Genomic DNA, 25118 nt, shown 5'->3' with positions numbered 1-25118 from the left:
GCAGAAAACAATTTATGTATTTTGAAATGTAGATTACGGAGCATTAGCATAGAAAAACAGAAATAACATGGCAAGCACTATATGTAGATATGAATATTTGGTCAGGCATTATAATGGTTGCTTTATTGCTTATTACCTCTTTTAAATCTCCCAATGACTGTTATGAATTTTATGTTACAGATGAAAAAGCTGAGGCTCAAATGGTTAAGTACATTTAAAATAGTACAAATCTGGTAAGTGGTATAGCCAGTATTCATTCATCAACAAATGGAGCATAACCAATCTCCTGAATGACCATGGGGGTACATTTAATAAGTCACTGAGTCATCAGGATGAGATACCTTTCTTTTACATAGTGGAAGAAGGACAATCTTGGAAGAAGCATAAGAAAGGGCATGACTGCACAGACACTGGGCTGATCAAATTTTAGGAAATGCTAGTTTCTCACTTGATTCCCTACATGCCTCTTAGAAATTCTTTATCTTTCCAGGAGCACATATACCCTTTGAAGATGACTGAGTTAATACATGCCAGGCATACAGAAAGTAGTCATCCCACAAACAGATGGGACCAAGATTTATGAAGAACAAATGAGGACAAAAATAGTGTTTCTATAGATAGAGTATAGCTCCCAATGGAAGCTTCCACATTTAAGAATCAATACTTTCTGAAGCTGGTGGGATATGAAGAGGTTCTGTCCCACAGCATGACTTCAGCAAAATCTTTTCCCTTCTTTGGGCCTGTTTACGCAGTCACAGCATAAGAGGGCCTGGACTATGTGTGTCTATTAAGTTTCATCCTGGAACTAAAAGCAAAGGTTTCCAGAGGGTAATTATGGCCAAAAAGAAGCTGGCAAAGGAGATCACATACGATTTATAAATATGCCTCGCTCGGCTTGGCTTGACACAGTGTTTTGGAAATTATCGAACATAAAACTTTACCTCGCCCCTCAGTATTTGATATTTATAATTATCATTAAAAATAATTTCCAAAAATAAGATTCATAAACAAATGAGAAATATTCTTAATGACTACTGTTACTATTAGCAGTCTACATTTATTGAAACCTTAATTATGTGCTAGGCACCGAGTTAAGGTGTTTGCATATATTTTATCTATCTAGCAGCTTTGAAACTTATTTTTCCATATTGGTGATTTCCAGTTTAAGTGAAACAGGTGGTGACTTAAGGGATAAGCTGGTTGAGACTCCAGAAAGATATGAAAGCTTTAAAATCATTTATTTTAGTGACTTACTGGAAATATTAAATTGTGCTTCTAGAACTTTTCTTTCCTCTTTCTTTATTCCATTGCACACATACATACATACGTACACATACACATACACATATACACATACATACATACATACATACACACATACACACATATTAATATCCTGACAGAGCTATGATGTGGGTTCTATTATTTTTGGCGCTACGTAGATGAAGATACTGAGGCTCACTGAAATAAATAAAAGTCTTCAAGTTCTCTCAGCTCAGAGTCACAAGGTGTACCTGTCCAATGCCAGGTCCTTAGCCACCGTGTGATAACTCCAAGACAAAGTTTAATACCTCCATAGGTATTGCTATCACGCTGTTCCTGGAATGGCTAATAGAAAATTTAGTTTCATCCAAATGACCACATAAATCAAATAAACAAAATATTATCTATCTATTTCTATGATAATAAAGTAAAATAACCATAAATTTGCCTAAAAAACAATGATACCTATTATTATAAAATGTGACAAAAGCCAAACCTTACCACATATTTCTTTTAAAACCATAAATTTCCATATTAAGGTAAAAGTTGTTATGCTTCTAGTGTTTTCCACTAATCTAAAAGTACCTTTTAGTCAGTACCATGGGAATTGCATCTCTCTTAATAAACTAAAAATAAGAACCATGCCTGAATGTCCTCTAAGTATTTTACTGCTGTCTGAAATGATCTTGGGCACAGACATCATCTATACTTGAGGAAACACTGAAGCTCAAATATGTAAATATGTCTATACGAGGCCAGTATCATTGCAAAATAAATCGCATTACAAAAATTGTAGGCAGTGCCTAATATGAGGGCAATGAGGTGTGCAACATTTTAGTAACTGCTTTTTATCACCTAAACCTAAGATTCAAAACAGTAATGAAAACTTTCAGGAGCTGCATTTTTTAAAGTTATTCAATATAATCAATCCAGGAAGAAATTAGAAATGATATTGTTGGTAGAAGCAACTTCTATTAATTTTGCAACAGCTCAAAATTATTCATAGATTTTATTTTTTGAAAAGTCTAACTTCAGCTTCTAAGAATCACTTGACAATTTATAATTTTAGAAATATCAATAACTTCAAAGTAACAGGGTATACAGTTTTTCTAAATATTACTTTTACATACCTCTCAAGAATAAAAGTAATGTTACATTCGTAAATGACTGCAAGAGTTAATGCAAAAGGACTCATTAGCGACAAACGCCATCTTGTGGTCCATTTTTAAAAATTATTTTGTACTATTAGTCTCCATTTTAAAAAATTATTTTGTACTATTAATCTGTAGATCTGTAATTCAAGATATAGAGATAGAAAAAGCCCTTGATATCTTTATTCAGTTCTACTTATTTTTACACATGGGAAAATTAGGGCTCCAAAAGGTCTAATATGTTGGAAATCTTTATAAGAAAAATTAATACAAGAGCCAAAATTTGAATGCGTATCCTTTCAACTCATACTTTTTCTATATTATCATTATTTTTGACTAATAACAAGCCAATTATATGAAGTGTGTCCACTTCAAACACCAAACTTATCCGTGTTTGTTTAACCATATACTGAAAGGATAGAAAACTGAAAAGAAGAGCACATTTACCTTTGTATTACTGGAAAATTATCAAGGTGCAGCCATGATGTTTACATTCATTATTTTAAAGCATTTCATGTTTTCTATTTTTATTTTCCTAAAGACTTGTGAGGAATGTGTGTGGATAGGAGGTGGGGGAACAGGAGGAGTATCAATACCTCTATTTGGCATAGAGAGGATATGATTAAGATTTTACAATTAGCTAGTGACAGGAATCGTGATGTCCAACTTCAATTTTTTTTATTAGTAAAACCATCTTCTTTTTCTCAAGGTCTTATATCATGCACTATATGCATGTTCATGTGCGTATTTTAAATCATTTCTTTTCTTTACAAGAGTAACCATAGTATACAGTCTATCATTTATAAAGCACAATAAAAGTCCTTGATTCAGAAACTATATGTTTTTAGAAATTATTTTACTCTAATATGTAACCTCCTATTCAAATCCCTGATTAACTTAACTAGAGGAAAACTTATCTAATCCAAAGGATGAGAAGAGACGTATACTGTCTATGCTATGGCATAACTGTCCATTTCACATCTAAGATTAACTTTATTTGTATAGATAATTGAGAAATATTATAGCACATATTATAACAGATTGGTGGACTTGTTTTTAACAGAAGTTTTTAAGAAAGCAGAAACCTGAAAAACAACAAAACCTTTAAGACTTACATGAAACATAATAAAAGATGTCCACAGTTATGTGGAAATATGAGCTGTACTATGGCTTTTAAATATGCAATTTCAGAACAGAAATCCTTACTTAATAAAATAATAGAATGGTTAATTACATAATACTTTAGAATTCTAAAAATGACAAACACTTGATTTTAAAGTTTCCTTAGAATAAAAATGATATTATTTTTATTCTAATACCCTGTTACATTTAAAATTAATTCTATAACTGACTGTTTACATATTTTATATAACACTTGAACATTAACTAGGTTATAAACTTTTAAATGAGAAAGGATAAGATTAATCATTAAATAATCAATAGCGTTGTCCTCTTTACTAAAAACACAAAGGAGAAATATCCTAGGTATCCAGCAGATTGCCATTTCATGGCATTAAGAAGATGAAAACTTAGTGTTTTCCTTTTGGTAGAGATTACCCTCCTTAAATGAATAGTCCATAGAAAAATTGTGTGACGTGGCCTGAATTTGCTAATCCAGACAGTTAGGCTTCCAGTGAGTCCCTCCCAGTGAGTAAGAAAGTAGACAATGTGAGCATAAGAATGTAATGGATTGGAAAATTGGTGTAAAAATGGATAGGCTGAGTAAATAACTAAGCGCCTTAGCCTCTCAGGCTGGTGTGTATGCTTTACAGGAAATCTAATCTACACATAATGGGAATTTTTCAATCCTAAAGTGTATAATATAACATTCTTCAAAGAGTTCTTCTTTCCTGAAGGGCTGTGTTAGCACCATTGGGAAATCTATCTCCCTGGGGCCTAGGGATTAGGTCAGGCACCAGCTTTAGTAAATGTTTTGAGGCATGATTGTTAAAAATACCCTGATGTGGACTCAAAAATCCCTGTTTTAGATAACTCTGAATTATTCCAGCTCTCGCCAACTTCTATGTTCTTATGAGTAGGAAAGGGAGTTGAGTGAGACACAGTAACTTTAAAGAAAGTGTATGTTTACTCAATTTCATCCTAAGAAACTGTCAGTATAAAAAATAATTTAAATAGTTCGATACAGACCATCTATTATGCCTCTGTTCCAACATTTCAAAGGAAAGCTCAAAAACTACTCATAATTTTGGGGGATCAAAATTATACTAAATAACTCTATGTGGGTAAATCCTCTACCACTCCCATCCTTCTCTTGAGGAAGGCTGCTCACAAAAAGTTGAGCTGCATTACGTGATTGTGTATGGCGTGCATCAGAAATTACAGAGGTTAACTATTTTGGAAACAGGTGTCATTTTCCAGTAGTCCCCCAGACCTTCTCTAAAGCTAATGTTAGTATTCGCCTAGCAAAGGACAGTGGCCTGCATATCTCCTGAGTGAACAAGAGTCCGTTGAATCTTCCCTACACGAGTCAGCTTAGAACTAAGGGCTTCGACTAGAATGTTACAAGCATTGCTTTGGCCCTGGTGAAGGAACCGCGTTTACACTGCTCGTTGATAAAAGAATATGTATCGCCTTCTCTCTTGGGGCAGTGGATAGCTGTTGTTTTATTATCTCACCAAATACACTGGATTTTAGTTGCCTTTTTATATTTGCCTAAATCTTTTAACTTATACTTTTGTTCTCCTTGATGGAGAAAACATGAGTGAAATAAAAATGAAGTACAGTAGTTTTGTTTTCTGTGTCCATAACATGGTTTCTATTAGGGATTCTTTTTATTGATTTTATTAGAAGTTATTAATTCCTAATTTTCTTCCTTCCAAAAAGGGCCTTTGCCTTTCATAGTCCATGGTCCACAAGTGTCATCGTGCCTGGTTCTTTAACTGCTTCACTCCTTTGACTTCTTAGAATTGGCCATTCTTCTTATGTCATATTCTCTTTCAGAGTCTGTGATTTTGAAATTATAACTAACTTTTCAGTAACTGTTAAAAATGACTTCACTAAATTCTGGGGAATGTGACTGAGAATGGCCAGGGTTTCCTTCCCTTGCTTTGGTACTTTCTCCCCAGGTCTCTGTCATGTAACACAACAGTTCCTCTTTGTTGGATGGAACTAAGCCTACATTCCTTGTCATTGCTTCTTTTAATTCATAGAGATGAATAGAAAATCCATAATTTACCTGATTCACAGTTTTTTTTTTTGAAAAAAATGAAGTTTCAGACAGAGATCTAAAGGCCACCCATCAGAATCTTGCTTGGTTGGCAGTTTTATAATCATTATCAATATAGATTAACCTCTTAAATTCACAATGATCGGGAACTATCTTTACTTAGACCAGGGTGTTGTAAATATTCACAGCATTTACAAAATGTTTCAAAGTATGTGATATGCCATTGAATCTAAAGCAATTCTTTACTAGAATTTATTTTATCATTCCCAAACATAAGAAGGAATACATTTCTAAATAAATATAACTATATTTAAAGAACTTCTAAGACAGTCAGTGATCATCTATTACTTATTGCTATGATATCAATATTTTTAATTTCTCTAATTTTTAAATGGTCCATAAAGCGCTGGACTTGGATTTTAGGAAAGCATTAGCTGTATTATTCATTTTGCTAGATGGTATACCCTTGTCATAATTTTTTTTCTTCATTTATCTTCCAGAAAATATAATCGTTATATTACACTATAATTGTTATTATACACCATAATTGATTTTTTGCTTCCTAGATTTTCATGTAGATACAGATATTTATATTATCCAGTACTGACAGACCCTTCTATTAAGTCTGTTCACTATAATTCAGGTAAATAAAACTAACTTAAGTATTCTACCATTAAAAAATTAATAAACTGTAAAGCTGTATTAAATAAAGAAAAATATATATGATTATTATGTATGTTTATTATTTTTCCCTAATAAACTGTAACCTCCTAATAGCAAAATCTAAATTTGAATTTGGATGCTCTGTAGTGCTTACCACGTGGTTTTGATGCTAAGAGACTCTTAAATGAATGATTTTCATGAGGCAATTGGTTGTACAGGACAAAATGGTAATAACCTCATTTTATCTATTAGCGTTTATTTGTAGGTAACTATTCTATATTTGGTGTCAACTGTCTCCAACTAACTTCACACATCAAAGTACATTTTGATATGACAATAATTGGCTTCTGATATAGACCTCTACCTTATATTTATAATCTGATTTTTCTCTATCACTTTGATATTTAAATTTTGATATAAACATGCTGTGACCATTTCACTTCATAAGAGAAGTCCAAAGGTAAATGTTTATACCCTATTTCATCTATCATACTAGAAACAAGCCCCTTTGGGGATTTATCTTTGCAAATGTTGATGGAAAAAAAAAACTATTTCCATAAATATGTGATTAAATTTAAAAAAAGAATGGAAAGATTCTGGAACATTTCACTTCCCTGTGTATTTGAGATATTCTGAAGTTAACAGATAACAGCAGACTGTTACTGTTTCAGGCCATAAGTCTGTGTGCTAATTAGGAAGCCTTGATTATTTAAAAGCTCCAACTTCCTGATTATGCTTGGACTGATGTGCCAAATCAGTTTAAAGTTATTCATTCAGGAAAAAAACCAACCAATAACTAAAGCTGTAGGGGTCTTTTGAAGTTATAATAAAGAAAACCAATAATTCCTACAAATTTATATATCTAAGATGAAGTACAGGATACATATTTAGTAGCATTTAGAACTATAACTCACTTGGAGAAAAGCATTAAAAACATAACATACTGATATAAATTGCTGTGAAGAACAAAATTTGTGATAAGGCAATATGGCACAGTAATGCTAATTTAATTGTTTCTAAGAAAACAGTATTTTGTGTAAATGGAATTCAATCTATGAGAATGACAGATATATGTATTTATGTGAGAAGTATAGCCAAAACTCAAATATTTCTGTTGGAGTTCTATGGAATGGCTATGAACGGTCTCTTAAAAAATAAGCAGCTCTAACTTAGAAAAGTTTTGCAGACCTTACCATTGAAAGAAAAACACAGTACGTGCCATTTGTCATATGACATTTTTTAATAGATTATTTCAGCTGATTGTCACAATGATTCTGTAATGTCAATATGGACAGGTGCTATTATAAAGGGGAGGTGAAATTATCTCTGTGGATTTAAATAGTTAAATGGTAATGAAGCCTATTGTGGTAAATGTGCTTTATTCAACAGAAATGTTTTAAATCATTTTAAAATCTGAGATTTATGGGAAATTCCTTTTAGATACTTGAATTAACTTAAGGTTGTTAATGTAGAATAAGAAATTAAGAAAGATATAGAAAATAATCTTTCTAATTCTACCTACTAAAAAAAAAAATCACTTGAACATGTCCACCAATCTCTAGCCAACTGCCATGAAATCCCAGGCCAGTTCACACCTGTCTTTGCTGCTGCAACGTCTCCTGCCTACTCTCATCACGTCCCGCTTTGCTGCACTCTGACCCATATAGGACCAGAGTGATCTCTCTACAAGGCAAGTCTGAAAGATATTGTCACTTTCTTGCTCAAAACCCTTCAATAGCATTTCCCGTTTCTCTTGGAATGAAACACAAAAGACAATATAAAAGGCCTTCTTCAGCCTAATGGGGTTCAGGACATGCTACCCCAAAATATAGCACCTTGTCATGTTGAATATTTTAAGCTGAAAGAGTTTGAGAAGCAGAAGCAGGAAGGTCACTTTGAACTTCTCCCAACCCTTTCCCCTAATGCAGGTCATAAAACCCTCACAGAGAGTTGCTTTCTCTAACCCAAAGGACAGGAGCATCTGAACTCTGAAGGGACACCAAGGAGACTAACAAACAGGCCTTGCTGAGCTTCCCCCCAGCTGGCTACACTTACCTCACACTCCTTAGCCTGTGATCATTCTACATGACTGGCCACTCTTCATCAAACCCAGCATAAAAATACTCAGGTCTGTCTCTTCCGATCTGCGTTTGCTTACAAAGGCTCCAGTGTCATAAAGAACTTACATTAAACCAATTTGTATGCTTTTCTCCGTTAATCGAATTTTGCGGTTTAATTGTCAGACCTAGCCAGGGACCCTCAGGGGATCAAGGAAAACTTTTTCCTTCCCTATAAGCTTCCCTTTCAGCTCAAATCTACCTCTACTCCTTCATCCTTCAAAAAAGAACGTGTTCTCTCTCACTTTTGTGCACGAATTTTCTCTGCCTGGAACTCTCTCTCATCCTTATCTGGTGACCTCTTACTCATCTTTCAGACATCAGCTTAAACATATCCTGTGAAGAATCTTCCTCATTCCTTCTGCGTCAGGTTAGATGCTCCCGCAATGTCTTTCTATCCTGGAACTTATTATACTTTATTACAGTCATTTGATTTAATTGACTATTTTCCTCGCTGACTGTAACTGCGTCACCAGCATGCTGTGGTCTCTCCAGGGTCCAGCACAGTGGCTGGTGATAGGAGGGACTTCAGTAGCTCTTGTTGAATGAAAATATCAATATCAGTTAGCTAATCTTTCAAAATATACAATGTTTTAAAGTATCTTTAAACTTATAGATATTATAGACTGTAAAGCTTAAAATAATTTTCCTAATGTATCAACATCACATGTTCATTAATTCAACTAGAGAAAATGTTAAAGATGTATGTTTAACATATATCTTCTAGGAAATGTTTAGAACATTCTGAATGAAGAAAGTGACAGTATCGACTTCATTTAAAATAATAACTACCTTAGGGAACTGTTAGTTGTAAAAATACAATAATCATTTGAATAGCAAAAAAAAAAAAAAAAAAAAAAAAAAAAAAAAGAAAAAAGAAAAGAAAACCCAGCATGTATCTTTGATTTTCTGAATAGCAACGGAAAGCAAGATGAGGATGGCAGGGACATAAGGGATAGGACACGAACTGATTTCCTGTCCATTCGAATCATTGTTTCTTCCTCACTTTGCAAACCTTTTATTATATAGAAAAGGGAGAGGAAAAGGAAATGAGATAGGAGAATCGTAAGGAAGCGTTATCAAATGCTTCTGAAGAATTCGAATCCTTCCAAAACTAGAAAGTGAGGGGAAAATAAACAAAACAAAATGGTAGCATAATTGTCACGTCAAACGCAGCTCCGATTAGGCGCTGGAGGCGAGCCGCGCACGGAGAAAACTCACTGTTCCTCCTCCACACGAACACGTTTGTTTCAGGGGGCGGGCTCAGCATTACTCTATTAACTGGCGACTCCACTAGCACCGAGCCACCGAGAGGCTTTTGAATGTGACACTTGGTTCCTTATTAGATTCTTTCAACAAAGGACAGATAGAAAGTAAAAGAGAAGATAACTTTTTAAAAAGTGAAACAATATCAAATATCCCTAATTACCTGCTCATAATAGTGGATATTCTCCTCCGCCATGTCTGCAAACGCTGACTTGATATCGTTTTGCATATTTTGTTTCCATCTTTCCCAATCTGCTTTCAGGGCGTTATTAGCGCATTCCACTTTGTCTTCAAGTTTTCCTATCTCTTCTGTAAGCTAAATTGGATCACAAAAAAAGAGAAATTGATCTATGTATTCTTTTCATTAAGTGAAATCATTGAATCTAAGCTGAACATTATATCAAAACAGTTTAAGAATAACTTTTTTGAAAAGTCACCAGCATTTACTGTGTGTACGAACTTGGTAAAGTAAGAACCCTGATTCGGTCAGCAGTGTCGAGCAGAGTTCTAAGGTCTGCTGGCCCTGGCAGCTCTCTCAAACTTCAGGTGTCATTTCACTATTTATAAAACAAAGGAAATTGAACTACAAGTTATCTCAAGATTCTTTTGCACTAACACTCACATTCCTCAAGCTCATTTTTCAATTGTTTTTAGCAGATTGCTCAATTAATTAGCATATTATGACTTCTGTATAGATTAGGTAGTCCAAAATGAAGGCCAAAGGGATCAGTTTGTCAAATTTCGCTCACATAGCTGGTGGAATAGGTGCCTGCCACCTATTCCATGTGCCAAACGACAGCCTTAGTGTGACATTGATACCTCCTCCCCACCTCACCCACCAGCCTTTGAGCATGTAATCCATCAATCTATTGTTTTATATTTGGCATTTTTATATTTACATAAATATTTATATACTTATACATATTTTATATATACTAAGATTTATTCATATATTCAACATATATTTATTAAGTGTTTTTCTAGGAGAGAAAGAAGATTTGTAAGCCATATCGGCACAGCGCCGGGATTAGGAAGACTGATAAATTAGAGTAACCCCAATTTAACTCCCACTTCTGTCTTTTACAAGCTATGTGACATTTGGTAAGTCTACCTGTTGAAGGCCTAGTTTCTTCACCTATGAAATGAATCTAAAAATAACAATATTTATCACATAGGAATTTTTATAAAAATTACACTAGATACTGAACATTAATTAATTTGTACAGTGCCTGCCAATTTGCTTACTGTTACCTATTATTATCACCACCACCACCACCACCATTACCATCACTACCATCAAGTAATCATCATACATAGTTGATGAAACTGAAGCTGATTCCCTATTCTCTTCCAGTATTTTAGTCTCTGGAAATATGCCATTTCTCTGCCAAAGTCTAGGTCTTAAGTCAATTTCTAGTGCTATTTCTTAACCTAGTCTCACCATTGTGAAAGATGATGCATATGCTTTAAGTATATATGATCACTTCTTGACATTTTTTACACTTATATCTGAGGTTTTTTCCTTTGATCATTTCATCATTATCTTGGTTAGAATATGAGAAAATAGACGTGAGGTATTTCCTCACCCTGAATCATCTTCCTATAATTTAATTCTAGAAAACTCTAATTGATAATAAGCACAAAACACCTAATTCAAACTAACAATTTACAAAAGCATAATATTATTAGATGTCCTTTCCTTTAGCTGCTTCAGTTTTAGCAAGTTCTTTGATACAAGGAACTATGACTTCAGATGGTGGCGTCCATACACACTCAGTAAAAGTTAACTGAGCTGGGAGAGTAGGATGAGTTCGAACCCCGGCAGGCCAAAGAAGGCCCTCTGGTGCTTCGGTGCCCCTCGAGCCACACAGTGGGTGCCAGTCACTCTCAAGCTCAGAAATTCAACTCAGGTTCACTATTACAAAACAGCATGGAGAAGGCCCAGTTAAAAAGGATTAAAGCTTGAATAATTCCTTTCGCAAATACTGGAAGTGATCTGGCCCTCTGATGGCGGGAAAACTGAAGAAGCAAGCAGGCTCTCCCCTCCCCCGCCCCTCGCCCCCAGTAAAATGTTGTAATACCAGAATAAATAATAAAAGATTGTAAGCTATTAAAAAAAGATTGATACTTAAAGGCAAGACTAATGGGTAATTTCTAGTTTCAGTTATATATAGCTAGAAATTAGCCACAAAGTTAAATGAAAACTATTAATATCAAGGGTTCAGGCAAACAAAACAGTGTCCTTCTCCAATAGTGAGTCCCTACTACAGACCAGTAACAGCAGCTATAATAATGACCATTTGTCGCCTTTCTGCCAGGGGCCACTGCATTAAGCTATATACTTTACATACATTATTTCATTTAATCTGCATAATAATGTTGCAATTTTGGTATTATTATCTTCCTTTTACAAGCCGGGAAACCAGGAGAAAGAAATGAAAGAAGTCCCATAGCTTTTTGTGGCATAATAGAGATTCAAACCAAGGGCTGCCTGAGTCGAAGCACATGCTTGCCCGTGGCTCCCAAGGTTGAACTGATTCAGCTCTTACCTCGAGGAGTTTGTAATCTGTTAGAATACAGATATGCAAAAAATAAAACAAAAGCCAAAGGCTATAATAAAAGCAGAATGTGATCTATATGATAATGGGGAAAAAAATTAAAGTGGTATAGAAAGCTAAAGAATGAAGTATTCATTCTGACTGAGGAAGGGGACATTTTGATTGTTAATTCAGAAGACAGGGACCAGAACAAGGAAACATCTGGACGAGGATACGGCGTAAGCAAGACCACGGAGATGGTATGCTATGGAGTGTGACAGAAGAATGGAGAAGAGGTAGGTTTAGAGTCCGGAGGTGGGCGAGGAGAGACAGGGGCAATGCAGCTGGACAGGCTGAGTGCAGACTGTCCACTAGAGGGTGTAAATGACATGAGCAGGAAACGCATTCTGCAGGACTTAGTGAGCCTTGAAAAGTTTTGACCAGGGCAGACCTGTACTTCAGACAGATTCCTGAGTCAGAGATATGTAGGAACGGATAAAAGAGAAAGGGAGGAGGAGGAGGAGAAGGAAGGAAACCAGTTAACCTGCGTTGGAACTATGGAGACAACAACGGAAGCTGATGAAGAAGATTTGGTTCATTCCCACTCACTACTCATCTCGCAGCGTTCACTCGGCAGCCGTCTAGTCTGTGCTAGCAATTAAGATGGAGAGTAAAGAAATGACCTTGCCCTCAAGGACTCATGCTTAAGGGGAGAAATAAAAAAGCAACTCGATAAAGAAAATGTGAAGGGCACTTCCCGTAAAGCGAACAGCAGGCGTGCAGTCCTAGAAGCATGCTTACTTTGAAGTTTCTGAAAAACTACAGGTGGTTCATTAAGGTTGGCATTTAGAGTGTGAGGAGGGGAACAGCAAAAGGCGAGGAAAGAGAGCCAGGTGGCTGCAAGGTCCTAAAGAGGATTCCATGAGGGCGTTTGGGTTTTAATAGAAGATGAATGGAATCACTGAAGGAGCGTAAGGGGAGGGTGCAGTAGTAGCAATCAGATTCCTGATGCCAGATACTGAGAGAGGAGGGAGATCAAAATGCTAGGAGGCAGAATCAATAGATTTGGTCATTGTCTATATGTGAGCTTTGGCAGAAAAGTAAGTACTGCTGATCAGGTTAACTGGAACAACAGGTGGGGTGGAGTGAGACGGGGAAGGACGGCCCGGAGGCAACAGCAGCAGTCCTGCAGGGTGACGTACACTTCTTCATAAACATTCAAAACCACTCGGCTGCACACAGGACATCCAACACGTTTTGGAGGTCAACAGTTCCGATTACCTTTAAGTTCCGAAACTTCCAAAGTGACTTTGCCATAGTAATTTGGGTGGTTTGGGCAGGTTTGGAAGTGAGATGGCCATACCAATTACATATAAGCACAGCTGAGCATTTTAAATAATGAAAAATTATAGAGTTTTTTTTTGTCTGAGGAAGAGAGGTAAAACTATAGGCAAACTACCCAGAGCAGTGTTTTGTATCTCAGAGCAGTTGTTCTGCAGTTCTAATCTTTTGGGTAAGACCACTCTTAATTATCTGTTCCTGCCCCCAACCCCCCGCACCCCATTAGAGTTGACATTCATTATCACTGAGAGAACCTGGGCTCTGAGGTCCCAGACTGACTATGTGATCTTAGATGAGTTCAGTTGCTTGATGGGCTGCTGTTTCCTCATCCATAAAATGAGGGAAAAAATCTACTTCATAGAATTGTTTTGAATAATGTGTTAGCAAAATGCCTGGGACGTAAGCATTTAGCACATTTAGGGTTAGAGTGGTACTCAAAAATAATTATGAAAGAATAATTGTTAGGGTCTCAGAACTGTCCTGACTTTATCTTCCCAATCACTCACTTGTATCTTAGGGAATCCTTACTGAGGACCTGTGTAAAAAAGGAACAACAGTCACAGGAGAAACAAAGAGATACTTTATTAATAACTCGAAAGCTCCTCCAAACTCCCAACGGTGTTGGTGGCTGGACTGGACAATGTCCAGACCAAAAAGCCTATGCAAGGACATTCCATCAGGCCCTTCTCCGAATTAGATGGGCAGAGCCAAAAAGTCCAGAAATTACCTCCATTTTAGGGACCTGGGTTACCTTGTCACATCAATAAATTATTCCACACTAATCCAAAGAATATCAGTATCTTGCCAATTATGGAATGGTAAAATCCTAAAATAAAAAATGCAAACGGACATTTTCCCCCTGATTCGGAGGGAACGTTAGAGCATACTTCCTAGTAGCTAAAACTCCTGTCCAGCATCTTAAGAAGACACACTATACTTTCAAATATTCTCTTAGGCCTTTAGTCTTTCTTATTTATCAGAGATTAGTGATTACTTTTTAAAAACTATATTAGTTCATTCAACAACTATTTGTTGAGCACTCACTATGTGCCAAGCACCATGCCGGGCATGGTGCCCCATGTGAAATATTTCCTTTCTTTTCTCATTCAATTTTTTGCATACTGATTTTATAGAGGCAAATCTTTTAACATCTGGAAGTTCTCTCAATTCTGATATAATTTCATGATGAGACCAAAATGGAACACCTTAACTAGTGTGTTTCTCATACTACATGAACACTCAGGGATGTTCCAGAGGGTTACCAAAGTCATGAATAAATATGCCACAACCTTGTTATAGATGCTTCGCAGAAGCCAAATAAAAATATTTTTAAATTAACATAAACACAAATTTATTACAGAGTAGTGATATTCACATGAAACTTAAGAACTTTCAGGCTTACACTGGCCACTGACGGGTCTCCCTCAGACTACTGGGGTACATGTTCCAACTCTCCTATACCAAAGAAAGTAACTGCTTTTGGTAAAAATGTTTGAACTACACACAACATAAAAATATGTGTTAGAAACAAATCTGCTCGACTGCTGAACTATATATTTAATAAATAATTAATACACTTGGCATGATAATTCTAGGGGAGTTATGATTATCAACAGTTTTGTCAAAGTATAATTTATAAAAAATTACAGATTGAGAAAGCAGCTTCCTCACAGTCTATTTCTGCGGGAATAGCTGCCAGGATGATGGAAGAAAGTATCAGTCAAACTTTTTCCAATATAGTGCTGCTAAAGAGCAATCTAGGAGGAATTTCGTTTGCCTCTCTGAGAAAGAACCACCTTTGCTGACTATTTAATCAAGCATCCTTCATCACTTATCCCTGATATTATAATCTAGAACTGATGACAAGTAAGCACCCCTTCTCCTCACTCTATGGCCGCCTCTATTTACAAGCACAGCAGTAAGGCCATGTGGGCAGCACAATTAACAATAAGAGTCTCTCCAATATCATGACTGAGCCTATGACGTCTAAGCAGCTTATGAGGGTCTGATCCTAATGTATTATAGGAAGAGTATTTTTCTACATTAACAAATAATGGTAACCGCACACAAATTATTCTAGTGTGTAGAAATTTATGATGCTAGCATGACCTTGATCCAAAAACTGACATTTTGGGTACAAGCAATGGTAATGACAAATCATTCTTTTTTCTCCCAGCTTTACTGTGTATGTTTAGAGTGTACGACATGATTACAAATCATTCTTATTCAGAAATATAGATACAAAGGTCCTAAAAAATTGGGCAAGCCAAATTCAGCAAGGACTATGCTGATTTTACTCTAGGGAATCCAAGGATGGTTAAAATGAAGAAATATCAGTGTAAATCACCACATTAAGTGCATAATGCAGAAAAATCATACAATTTTATTAGTAGATATGGAAAACCATGCAATAAAATTTGACACCCACTTATGAATCAACCTCTTATCACATAGTAGATAAGAACTGCCTCAACGTGATTTAAATACACACACACACACACACATTTATATACACACATATATAACTATAGCAAACATCATTACTAATGGAAAAAATCTTGAAGGCATTTACTTTAGAATCAGAAATAATACAAGTAAAATTATAATGTATTTTCAGCCAGTTCAATAAGAAGTAAAATAAGGTAATAAAGCATAGCAATTGAACAAATGAGACAAAACTATCAATATGCACCCATGATAAGATTTTCTACAATAGTAAATCCCAAAGGGTCTATAAATTATTCAAAATAATTTAGAAGATTGCCAGATATAAGATAAATATGCTAAAGTAAAATATATTTATTTCTAGGCTCTAGCCATAAAGTTAGAAAATAAAACTTTTTTAATTTATAATTTATGATAAATACAAACAAAAAGTGAAGTAGTTAGGAATAAACTTATCAAAAAATGTAGAAGACCTTTTGGAAAAAGCATTTTTTAAGCTTATTACGAGATATCAAAGAAGACTTGAATAAATAGTGAGGTATCTGAAAAATTATTCTATTTTAAATCTTCTAGCTAGTTTTCTTTTAATTTCAGCTTAACTACCAGTTCCTCAGATAAGCCTTCTCAAGATACCATTTTTGTACAAAGTAGATTCTTTTTAGCTATCTCAGCCCACCGTTCATTTCCTTAACATTAATTAGAATTATTTGTCTATGTACTTTCTCGTTGAAATGCAAGCTGCACTACGTGGGGCCGCATATCTATCTTTTGACCATATATTCCCAGTGCTTTTACTAAGTGGGAATTTGATAAATATTTGTAGAATAAATGAATAATTTTAGAAAAGTAAAATATTACTAATGAATCTAGGTTTGTTTCCCTACTGGCTTTCTAAGGTTTATTTCTTTGCATTTTAAATACCACAGAAACTTAAAATATGCCTATACCTAACCCTAAAGGCATAAATCATCAAAATTTTTGAGCAAAACAAAACAATTTGAGGATAATAGCTATTCTTACTTAAAAATAATCTTCATTGTTTTCTTTTTAAAATGGCTTCTCTATTATTTCCTTTTATGGAATAAAATCAACCATTCAATCTATTTATTCAAATGCTAAAAATTTCTCTCCATAATCAGAAAAGCTGAGAAATTATCATTTCGAAAAGTTCTTGAAAATAATATACCTAAATAAAAAGATTTAGATTGTCACTCCATCAGAAGACAAAAGAAAATTCCAAAATTCAGTTTTAATCTGACAGCTACCTCTTCTTAACAAGTATTAATTAAATTGCAGGGGAGAAATAAGAGGGCTCTTAACAATAAAATTATATTATTTTCTGATCTGTGAGAGAGGTAAGATGTGTCTTAAGAAATTAGATGCTTGATTATACAAAGCTGCTCAGGCATACATGTGATTACTAAGTAGTACTTTTTTTTATATACTTCACAATGCATACTTTTCTTAAAAAGTAGAAACCTCTCTCTCTGAAACCCATTGCCTATTTTGTTATCCAAATGTAACTTGTTCAGTAAAACACAATGCTTTTTCTAAAAATGACAAACTGAGTCATAAAATGCCACAAATGTTGTTGACACATCCCCTTTCAAATCAGCATCTCCAACACCATTAACATCTCTTAAAAAAAGAATAACCACGATTTCCTATTACATCGGAAGCAACAGAAAGCCAGGTATTTAAATGGTCCCATTTTAGGAAATACAGCCTTCTCCTTTGAGTCCTCTGCACAACAGCAGCACAAAAAACATACATTCAACTAAAGAGAATTCATTTCTTTCTAGGTGCTTCAGTGAGTCTATTAATACATACCTTTCAAAAAGAATGATGTACCACCTTTAAAAAATCAAAGTCTCTTAACCCTCTACATACGATAATTTCTTGTATTTGATTCTGAAGAACATAATCTAAGCTTAGAAAAGCAATATGCTACATTATCATTACGTTGTACTGAGGTTAGAAAGTGTTTTGAAGCCAAAACCTAAACTTATTTATTTTACTGGCCTTCACATGCTATACAATTTTCTGTCATGAAATATTTTTATTGTATTCAGTGCTTAACTGAACAACATCTCACACATTATCTCATTTAATTCTCACAATACACCTATAAGGTAAATATTATTTTTCCCACTTTACCAACAAGAAAAAGTAACCAAACCCAGGTTCTCTACCTTGTGAGCCAACTCCCAGGAAAAAGCTTGCTTTCCAAAGCCTAGGAATATAATAAATCAAAATGTATCTAATTTAGAGATATGGCATTATGCTAGAAGAAAAACTACTGGTTCTATTCCTTGTGGAAATATGATTTTTTTTTTTTTTAGAAGTACTGTTTGGAAGATTCATACTTTAAATAATATGTTTTATGATACCATTATATATTCTCTAATATATTATTCTTTTATACTTTCTTTCTCTAGCTTATCAAAATTTTTACTGACACAAGCTCTAGATTTATAAACATTAATTCATCTTCAAAAAGTTTTTCTTCCAAGTAAGCATTATTTCTGCATGTTTGTGGATAAAGAATAATTAATGTCTGATTAAGGTTGCAGGTTAAGTAACAGTGAATCAAAGCCATTACCAGGCTTCAGACTCCCAGTGTGCTACTGTGCTAAGCACAATCGAATATTTATTGAGTGCCCGGGCAGGGCCAGGAGTGAAAGAGATGTGTAAGACAGACCCTCAGGACATATTTCTTATTAACAAAAAGTTTAAATTAATAGGAAATTGAATTTATTTTGAGTTCCTATGTAGGACAGATGTTTAAACTATTATATGTATGGTAGGCAAAATTCCACAAACCAAACCACAAATCTACAAGGACACCGTATGTAGAATTTCTTAAATTCTGAGAAGAAATGACTGGAATTTTAAACTACCCCTTTTACTCATCCATCTGTTACTTTTTCTGTTGCAGTTAAGACAGTGGAGAAAAATGTTCCTAGAAAAAGACACAGAGCTTGCAACCTTTCTCTAGAAAATCATCCATGACGACATTCCACTGCCTCTCTGTTTCTGCAGCCTTTCTCTGTCTTTGCCCTCCTTCCGCCCTCGCCCACCGCCAGCAGACACAGGCCCTGTTCATTAAGACTGTAAGGTTATGTGTTCTTTTGCAAATCAATAAACCTTAATATGCAAGAACTCCCCTAAGCAAATTTCATGGGTAAAAATTTTGGAAGTGGTACAATTTTTCCACCTTTTTCAAATATCTCCTGACTAATTTTCTGGGTAAGTTAACACGAATCAGTTCAAGTCTGTGTGCACAACAGACATGCTGGTGTTTGTGAATCCCAAAAGACATAACCGAAAACATGGTTGTTGTGTTTTTTTTTTTTTGTCAAATATGTTGTTTAAAAATGTATTGATCTTTGAGATGATTTGGGATATTTTACCTCTAGTTCTTGCTTTTTATTCCCTATTGGATTTAAGATGGCTTTCAAAATTATACTGTACAACTAGTTCAAAGACATTAAGTAGATAAAGACATTAGTGCAAAGGGAAAATAAAAGTAGGGAAAAAACAAGGCAAAGTCAGGGGTTAGGTATACTTAGCTGAGAATGGTGGCTCTTAACGGTCCAGTAACTAACGAAGTGTGAGATAAAGTGTAGGACAGCATCAGGTATAAAACTCAAGGTGTGTTACACACTGAAAACAAGCTAATGGCTCAGAAGAAGTTAATTCCTATTGCTGGTGCGTACCCATTAAGAAATTTCTCCAGAGTCCTCATAAAAAAATATAACATAGTCAGTGCTGCTGATGCTTATCATAAAGGGATTTATGGTTTTCCTTCTTAAAATGTCTCTCATTATAGATCAGTAGTATAATACTAACTGTAGTTTGGTTAAAATAATTCTATGGTGTCCAAACACAACTTTGTGATAGTATGTATAAGTTCAGATACATTTTAAAGTACCCTTTCAATTGCCTAGAAGGGCTCACTATTCAGGTTAGGCTAATTGCTGCCTCATTTTTTTAAAAAAACAATTTGAAGGTGTAACCTTCAAATTATATGCACAATATATAATTCAAAGAAAGTTCCTCTAATATTGTTGATAAAAATATTTACAATGCAACCCTGGTAAGGCACTGGGCTGAGTTTTTCTGTGCTGATTTAACAACGTGGTAGGGAAGATATTACCCACGACTTTTACAGTTAAGGAAACTAAAGCAAGGAGAATGTAAGTAACTAGACCAAAATCACAAAGGCGCACAGTGCTGTGGTTGAAATCACATGCAACTCTGTAATTGGGTTTAGGACCTTATACCAAACACTTTTCAAGAGACTGCTCTGCTAGGAAGTGCCAGGGGCATAAACATAAATGACAGAGGGAAAAAGTAATACGGTAAGTTCCAAATAGAGATCCCAGGCTCAACAGACTCTTATTCATAGGGTAGATACGATTTTTTTGCTAGTTAATCAAATATTTATTATTATCCTTTATGAGCCTATATAAATAGGAGCATGTGAATATTTTTTCCTACTGCACAAACCAATGATGCCCTGAGGAAGAGGCCTGCCAGTGAAGGTCTAGAGGGAGAGGAATCCTAGGTACTACCTGGTGCTTTGTTCTGGAAAGAGAGGCTGCCGAGGGCCTTCTTGGTTACAGCATCACTCATTCACCCACCCGAATAGACAGTAAAGAAGACGAGAGCAAAACAGATATTAGGGAATGAGGTATATATAGAAAGGAATAAATAAATTTGTAAAAAGGTCAGGGGAGAGAGAGAGGACAACAAATATCTGAGAAAACGTAGAGGCATCCTCTGCCTTCTACCACAAAAATGAGCTGTGCCAATGTTATTTCTTTAAAGCTTAGAGAGAAGGTGATGCTGCTCTCTGCTCCAGATAGTCCACTACCAAGAACACTCGAAGATTAATAACCACTATTTGAGGATAAGAGTAAAATATTGGTTCAAAAATAGCAAGTCGCACAGAGCAAGGACCAGCTTGAATAAATTTGGTATCTGTTTGTATCTACTGAATGTGGCTACATGCAAATCCAGACTATAATGATCTTAGGAAAATGCATTTTTTTTTTTTTTTTTTGCTCACATAAATACACTGCTAAACAGCTATGGCATTATATCTAGATCCAACTCTCAGATTCTGTGCACATATTGCTAAATGTCAGATGTATTCATATTCATTTATATTCGAATGCTGCTTTGAGTGGAAAACTATAAATCATCCATTCAAAAATAAAAATAAAAATAAAATTGATATGCAGCATTATTTAGCACCACAGATGAACCTTATTTATCTTACAGTTCAGCAGTGAAGTGAATAAGCATTTTCAAACAGAAGCTCTGACTCTGAAAACTTATAACTGCAGAAACCACAAGTTTCTCCAAATATCTGAGTTTTCCTCATAATCTACTTATTGTTACACCTTTATCTCCACAGTAAGAAATTCCCTTACTTTGACTGAAGAGTATCTATTTCATTGAATACCTTCTTTATTGGAGCACATAATACAACTCTCAATTTCTCTTGAAATATTTTATTATCTACACTTATCTTAATCATTCTGTATCAAGCTGTTTTTATAAATGCCTCATAAATGAAGAAGTGCTTTGAAAAAGTTGAATGAATTAATAAATAAATCTTTTAGTTCATCTTACTGGTCCAGTTATCTACCAACAGCTAAAGTCCCTTTCCTTCTCCTCATCGGCCATTACTTCTCTGCTTCTTAATGTTGGAATATGACAAGAATCAGTCATGGGACCTCTTTTTTTCCTCTTCCTTTAGTGACCTCAACAAAATCTCATCTCTTTAAATACTGTCTATCTTCTAGAAACTCCCAAATATATATTTCCAGATGGAACTCTCCCCAATCTCTGGATTTTTTATATGGATTTTTATACTTAACTCCCTACTCAGCATCTCCACTTGGGTATCTGATAGGCACATCAGCTCTCTACGTCCAAATCTGATTTCTTCATCTTGCCCATTGAACCTGTTCTTTCCAGTCTTCTCCATCTCAGTTAATGCAAACTCCTACCTTCCAGTTGCTCAGTCCAAAAACCTCAGCATCGCCCTTGCCTCTCCTCCTTGTCCTCTCACAATCTATAATCCACCAAATAGTGAACCACTCTACCTTCAATATATACTCAGAATCTGACCACTTCACACCCCTTCCACCCTGGTTCAACCTATTATGTCTCACTGGGACAGTAAGAGCTAGTCTCCACCTCCCGTGTTCTCCCGCCCCATGCACATGTCACATATACATCATCTTTGTCTTTTCCAAGCACAGTAATTGTTTCATAACTTAAGTCTGACTGTGTTAGTCCTCTGTCAACTATTCTCCTCCTGTCTCACTGACACCAAACCTTATCAGGCCCTATGCGATCTGACCTCGTTTCTCACAACTCCTCGGCTTGCTCATTCCATTCTAGCAACACTGGTGTTGCTTGTCCTGAAGGTGCGGGCATACTTGCACTTTGCACTTACTGTTCCCTCTGCCTGAAATGCTCTTCTCCCAGGTGTTCTTGTGGTTCAAGACCTCACCTCTGTCAGGTTTTACCTAATCATCTTCTTGGTAAGACCTTCCCTGACCCCTATATTTTAAATTGCATTGCTCCCCAACACTCTCTCTTTTCCACACTTACCATATATGACAATAGTCTATAAATTTTAAGTAGTTCTTTATTTCTTATTGTCTCTGTCCACTGGAATGTAGGCCTGTCTTCCTGACCGCTGTCTCTCTGGCACTTGGAATAGTGTCTTTCACATGGGAGGTATTCAACATTGTTGAAAGGTTTTGTTGAATACTTCTACATTAAAAGTCATCTTATCATGACACAGATTCGCACATAACCAATTTTTCTTCTTCCCCCTTTTATATAGTACAGTTCAGTTTATAAAGCCACTATCTGCTCTCCTTACAAGCTAGAAATGTTAAGAATCACTAACAGCTTGAAACATTGGCTGCCCCTCATTCTTCAAGCGCTAGGGAGTCATCTTCCACCTACATATATCTCAAATCTGCTCTCCTCTAGTACCACCTCTTCACAGTCCAGGCTCTCACTGGAGCCAGTCTGTCCAAAGAATAAAGTGCATATTCCTCATCCTGACCAGTAACAAGGGTCCCTTCCCATGTGACTGCAGCACACTTTACAGCCACATCCCTCGCCTCTCCCGTACTTTTCTTCACATCTACTCTACATGAAATATCCTCCTTGTTCCTCAAGGAACAATTCCTTGGTCATTTTACAGGGCCCATCTCAAATACTACTTCTAGAAAGTCATCAAAATAATAGCAGCTAACAACTACTGAGTGCTTCCAATGATCTAAATAATTTTCTTGTATTGTATCATTTAATCCTTAAAAAAGCCTATTAGAAAGGTACTAATAATTTCTCCAAACTACACATGATAAAATGAGGCCAAAGGAAGCTAAGAAATGCATCCTAGGATTTGAGCAAATGAGCTAGGATTTGCTCCTAGGTTCATCTAATTCCAAAGCCTAAATGACAAAACTTCAAATGAACAGTTAAACCAACCTTCCAATGAGTATTCTGTAAGACTTTACTGAGTTTAGGTCATTTTGAAACAATTAATTTATTATTTTGAGATAAAACTACAGACTACAAACTCTAAGAACCAGCTACTTTATAACTATCCAGGTAATAAATCAAGGAATTCACTCTAAAACATTATTTTAATATGCAGTAAAACACACAATTTTTGTGGGAACATTTGTGTGATGAGAAAAAGTAATGATAATGCCATTATTGCTAATTTAGAGCACATACGAAGCTACAGGCAAGGTAAAGACCAGAGCCTTGTATGCATGCCGCGAAGTCCACATAAAGGTCAACTGATGTGTCAACACAACCTCTGGAATGTTACATCACTGTTGTATTTCTACCCAATAATTATAACTATCCAAGTTTTCGTCCTTCTTGAGAGAGCTTCATTTCAACGACCTGTTCATTAGGAGTTGCTTTGCTGGGTTTGCATATAGCATCCCACCCAAAAGTGACTTTGATGGAGCCTCTGGCGGCAGCCCCAGTGGGTCTCCATAGAAATGGCCCCAGGGTTGTCTCCAGAGTGGCCCTGCTTGAGTTGCCATGGTAAACAACCAGGCTAGATTGCTATATTCAGTTCTCTGCCAGAGTCTCCATGGTGACTGCAAAGGATGGCTTCTTAGAAGGACCTCACAAGGGCACGTTTCTATGGTGACCCTATCCTGAATACTTCTAAGCAACTTCCCTTCGGTTGTTTTGTGACCGGTCATGGCAGGTTCACTTTGAGAGTAACCGTAGGAGGTTTCTCCCAAAGATACCATCATAAGACAAAAGGATTTTAAAGTGAGGTCTGTAAACAAATAAATCACTTGAAAATGTAAATGGTGCCACTCACAAATCATTAAATTAGTCCCTATACATTTTAGGGAAGAGCTGTTTGGATGGGAAACAAAAAAATACTTGTAATGTCTCTGTTAACAAAATGTCTGTTTCAAATCTTAATGAATTAAAAGTTTCTTACAGAATATAATGCAGATCATTGAAGTTTTAAATTTCTCCAATATCACAACATAGCCACTAACTAGGTAAAAAATACTTTATAGTGGACTTGACACAGATAAAACAGAATCATGAATACAGATGGATCATTAGGTTATAGCGAGGTATCAAGGAAATTTTTACAGAGCAAAAGACAAAATATTTGCAAGTCAAATGAAAGAAAATGTGGTTTTTTAAGTTGAGTTGGGAAAGCCTAGCCATATTTGGGCCCCAGCTATTTTTTCCTGTGTTTTTGTGGTTGGAATAATCCCAACTACTCTTCCTTTCCATTTAAAATATGAATATAAGCCATTCTGAACAGATGCTTGGTTTTTAAGCCATTTTATTATTCTCCTGAAACTTTAAAATAATTTACTTTTTCTAGCATTTAGTCAAGGGCAAAATTTCCTCTAATCTCTGATTTCAATACCTTTAAAATTATTTAACAAATAAAAAAATTCTACAGTTCAAAAGATACAACTTCTGTGTATATGCCCATCCTTTTTGTTCTTTCCAGTTGACTCTTTAAATTAAAAATACACACACACACAGACACCTTACTGAATGCAAAAGGTTAATCTCGGGTTTCCTCTATTCTCATCTTGCGGTAAAAGCA

At 35.5% G+C, this 25118-nt stretch overlaps 1 protein-coding gene across 5 annotated transcripts in view; it reads right to left on the bottom strand.

Annotated features, from left to right (window-relative positions):
• SNX7 (sorting nexin 7) overlaps positions 1-25118 on the bottom strand; it is a 66594-nt gene that overhangs the window by 4458 nt on the left and 37018 nt on the right. For all 5 annotated transcript variants that reach the window (XM_039869545.1, XM_039869548.1, XM_039869547.1 and 2 more), the window contains exon 8: positions 9811-9963. In XM_039869545.1, the coding sequence (XP_039725479.1) occupies positions 9811-9963 (153 nt within the window). The remainder of the gene's footprint in view (positions 1-9810; positions 9964-25118) is intronic.

The sequence above is a fragment of the Pteropus medius genome, unplaced genomic scaffold, assembly GCF_902729225.1.
Source record: "Pteropus medius unplaced genomic scaffold, Ma_sr-lr_union100, whole genome shotgun sequence".
Taxonomy (NCBI): Eukaryota; Metazoa; Chordata; class Mammalia; order Chiroptera; family Pteropodidae; genus Pteropus; species Pteropus medius.
This window is presented reverse-complemented; position numbering and strand designations above follow the sequence as displayed.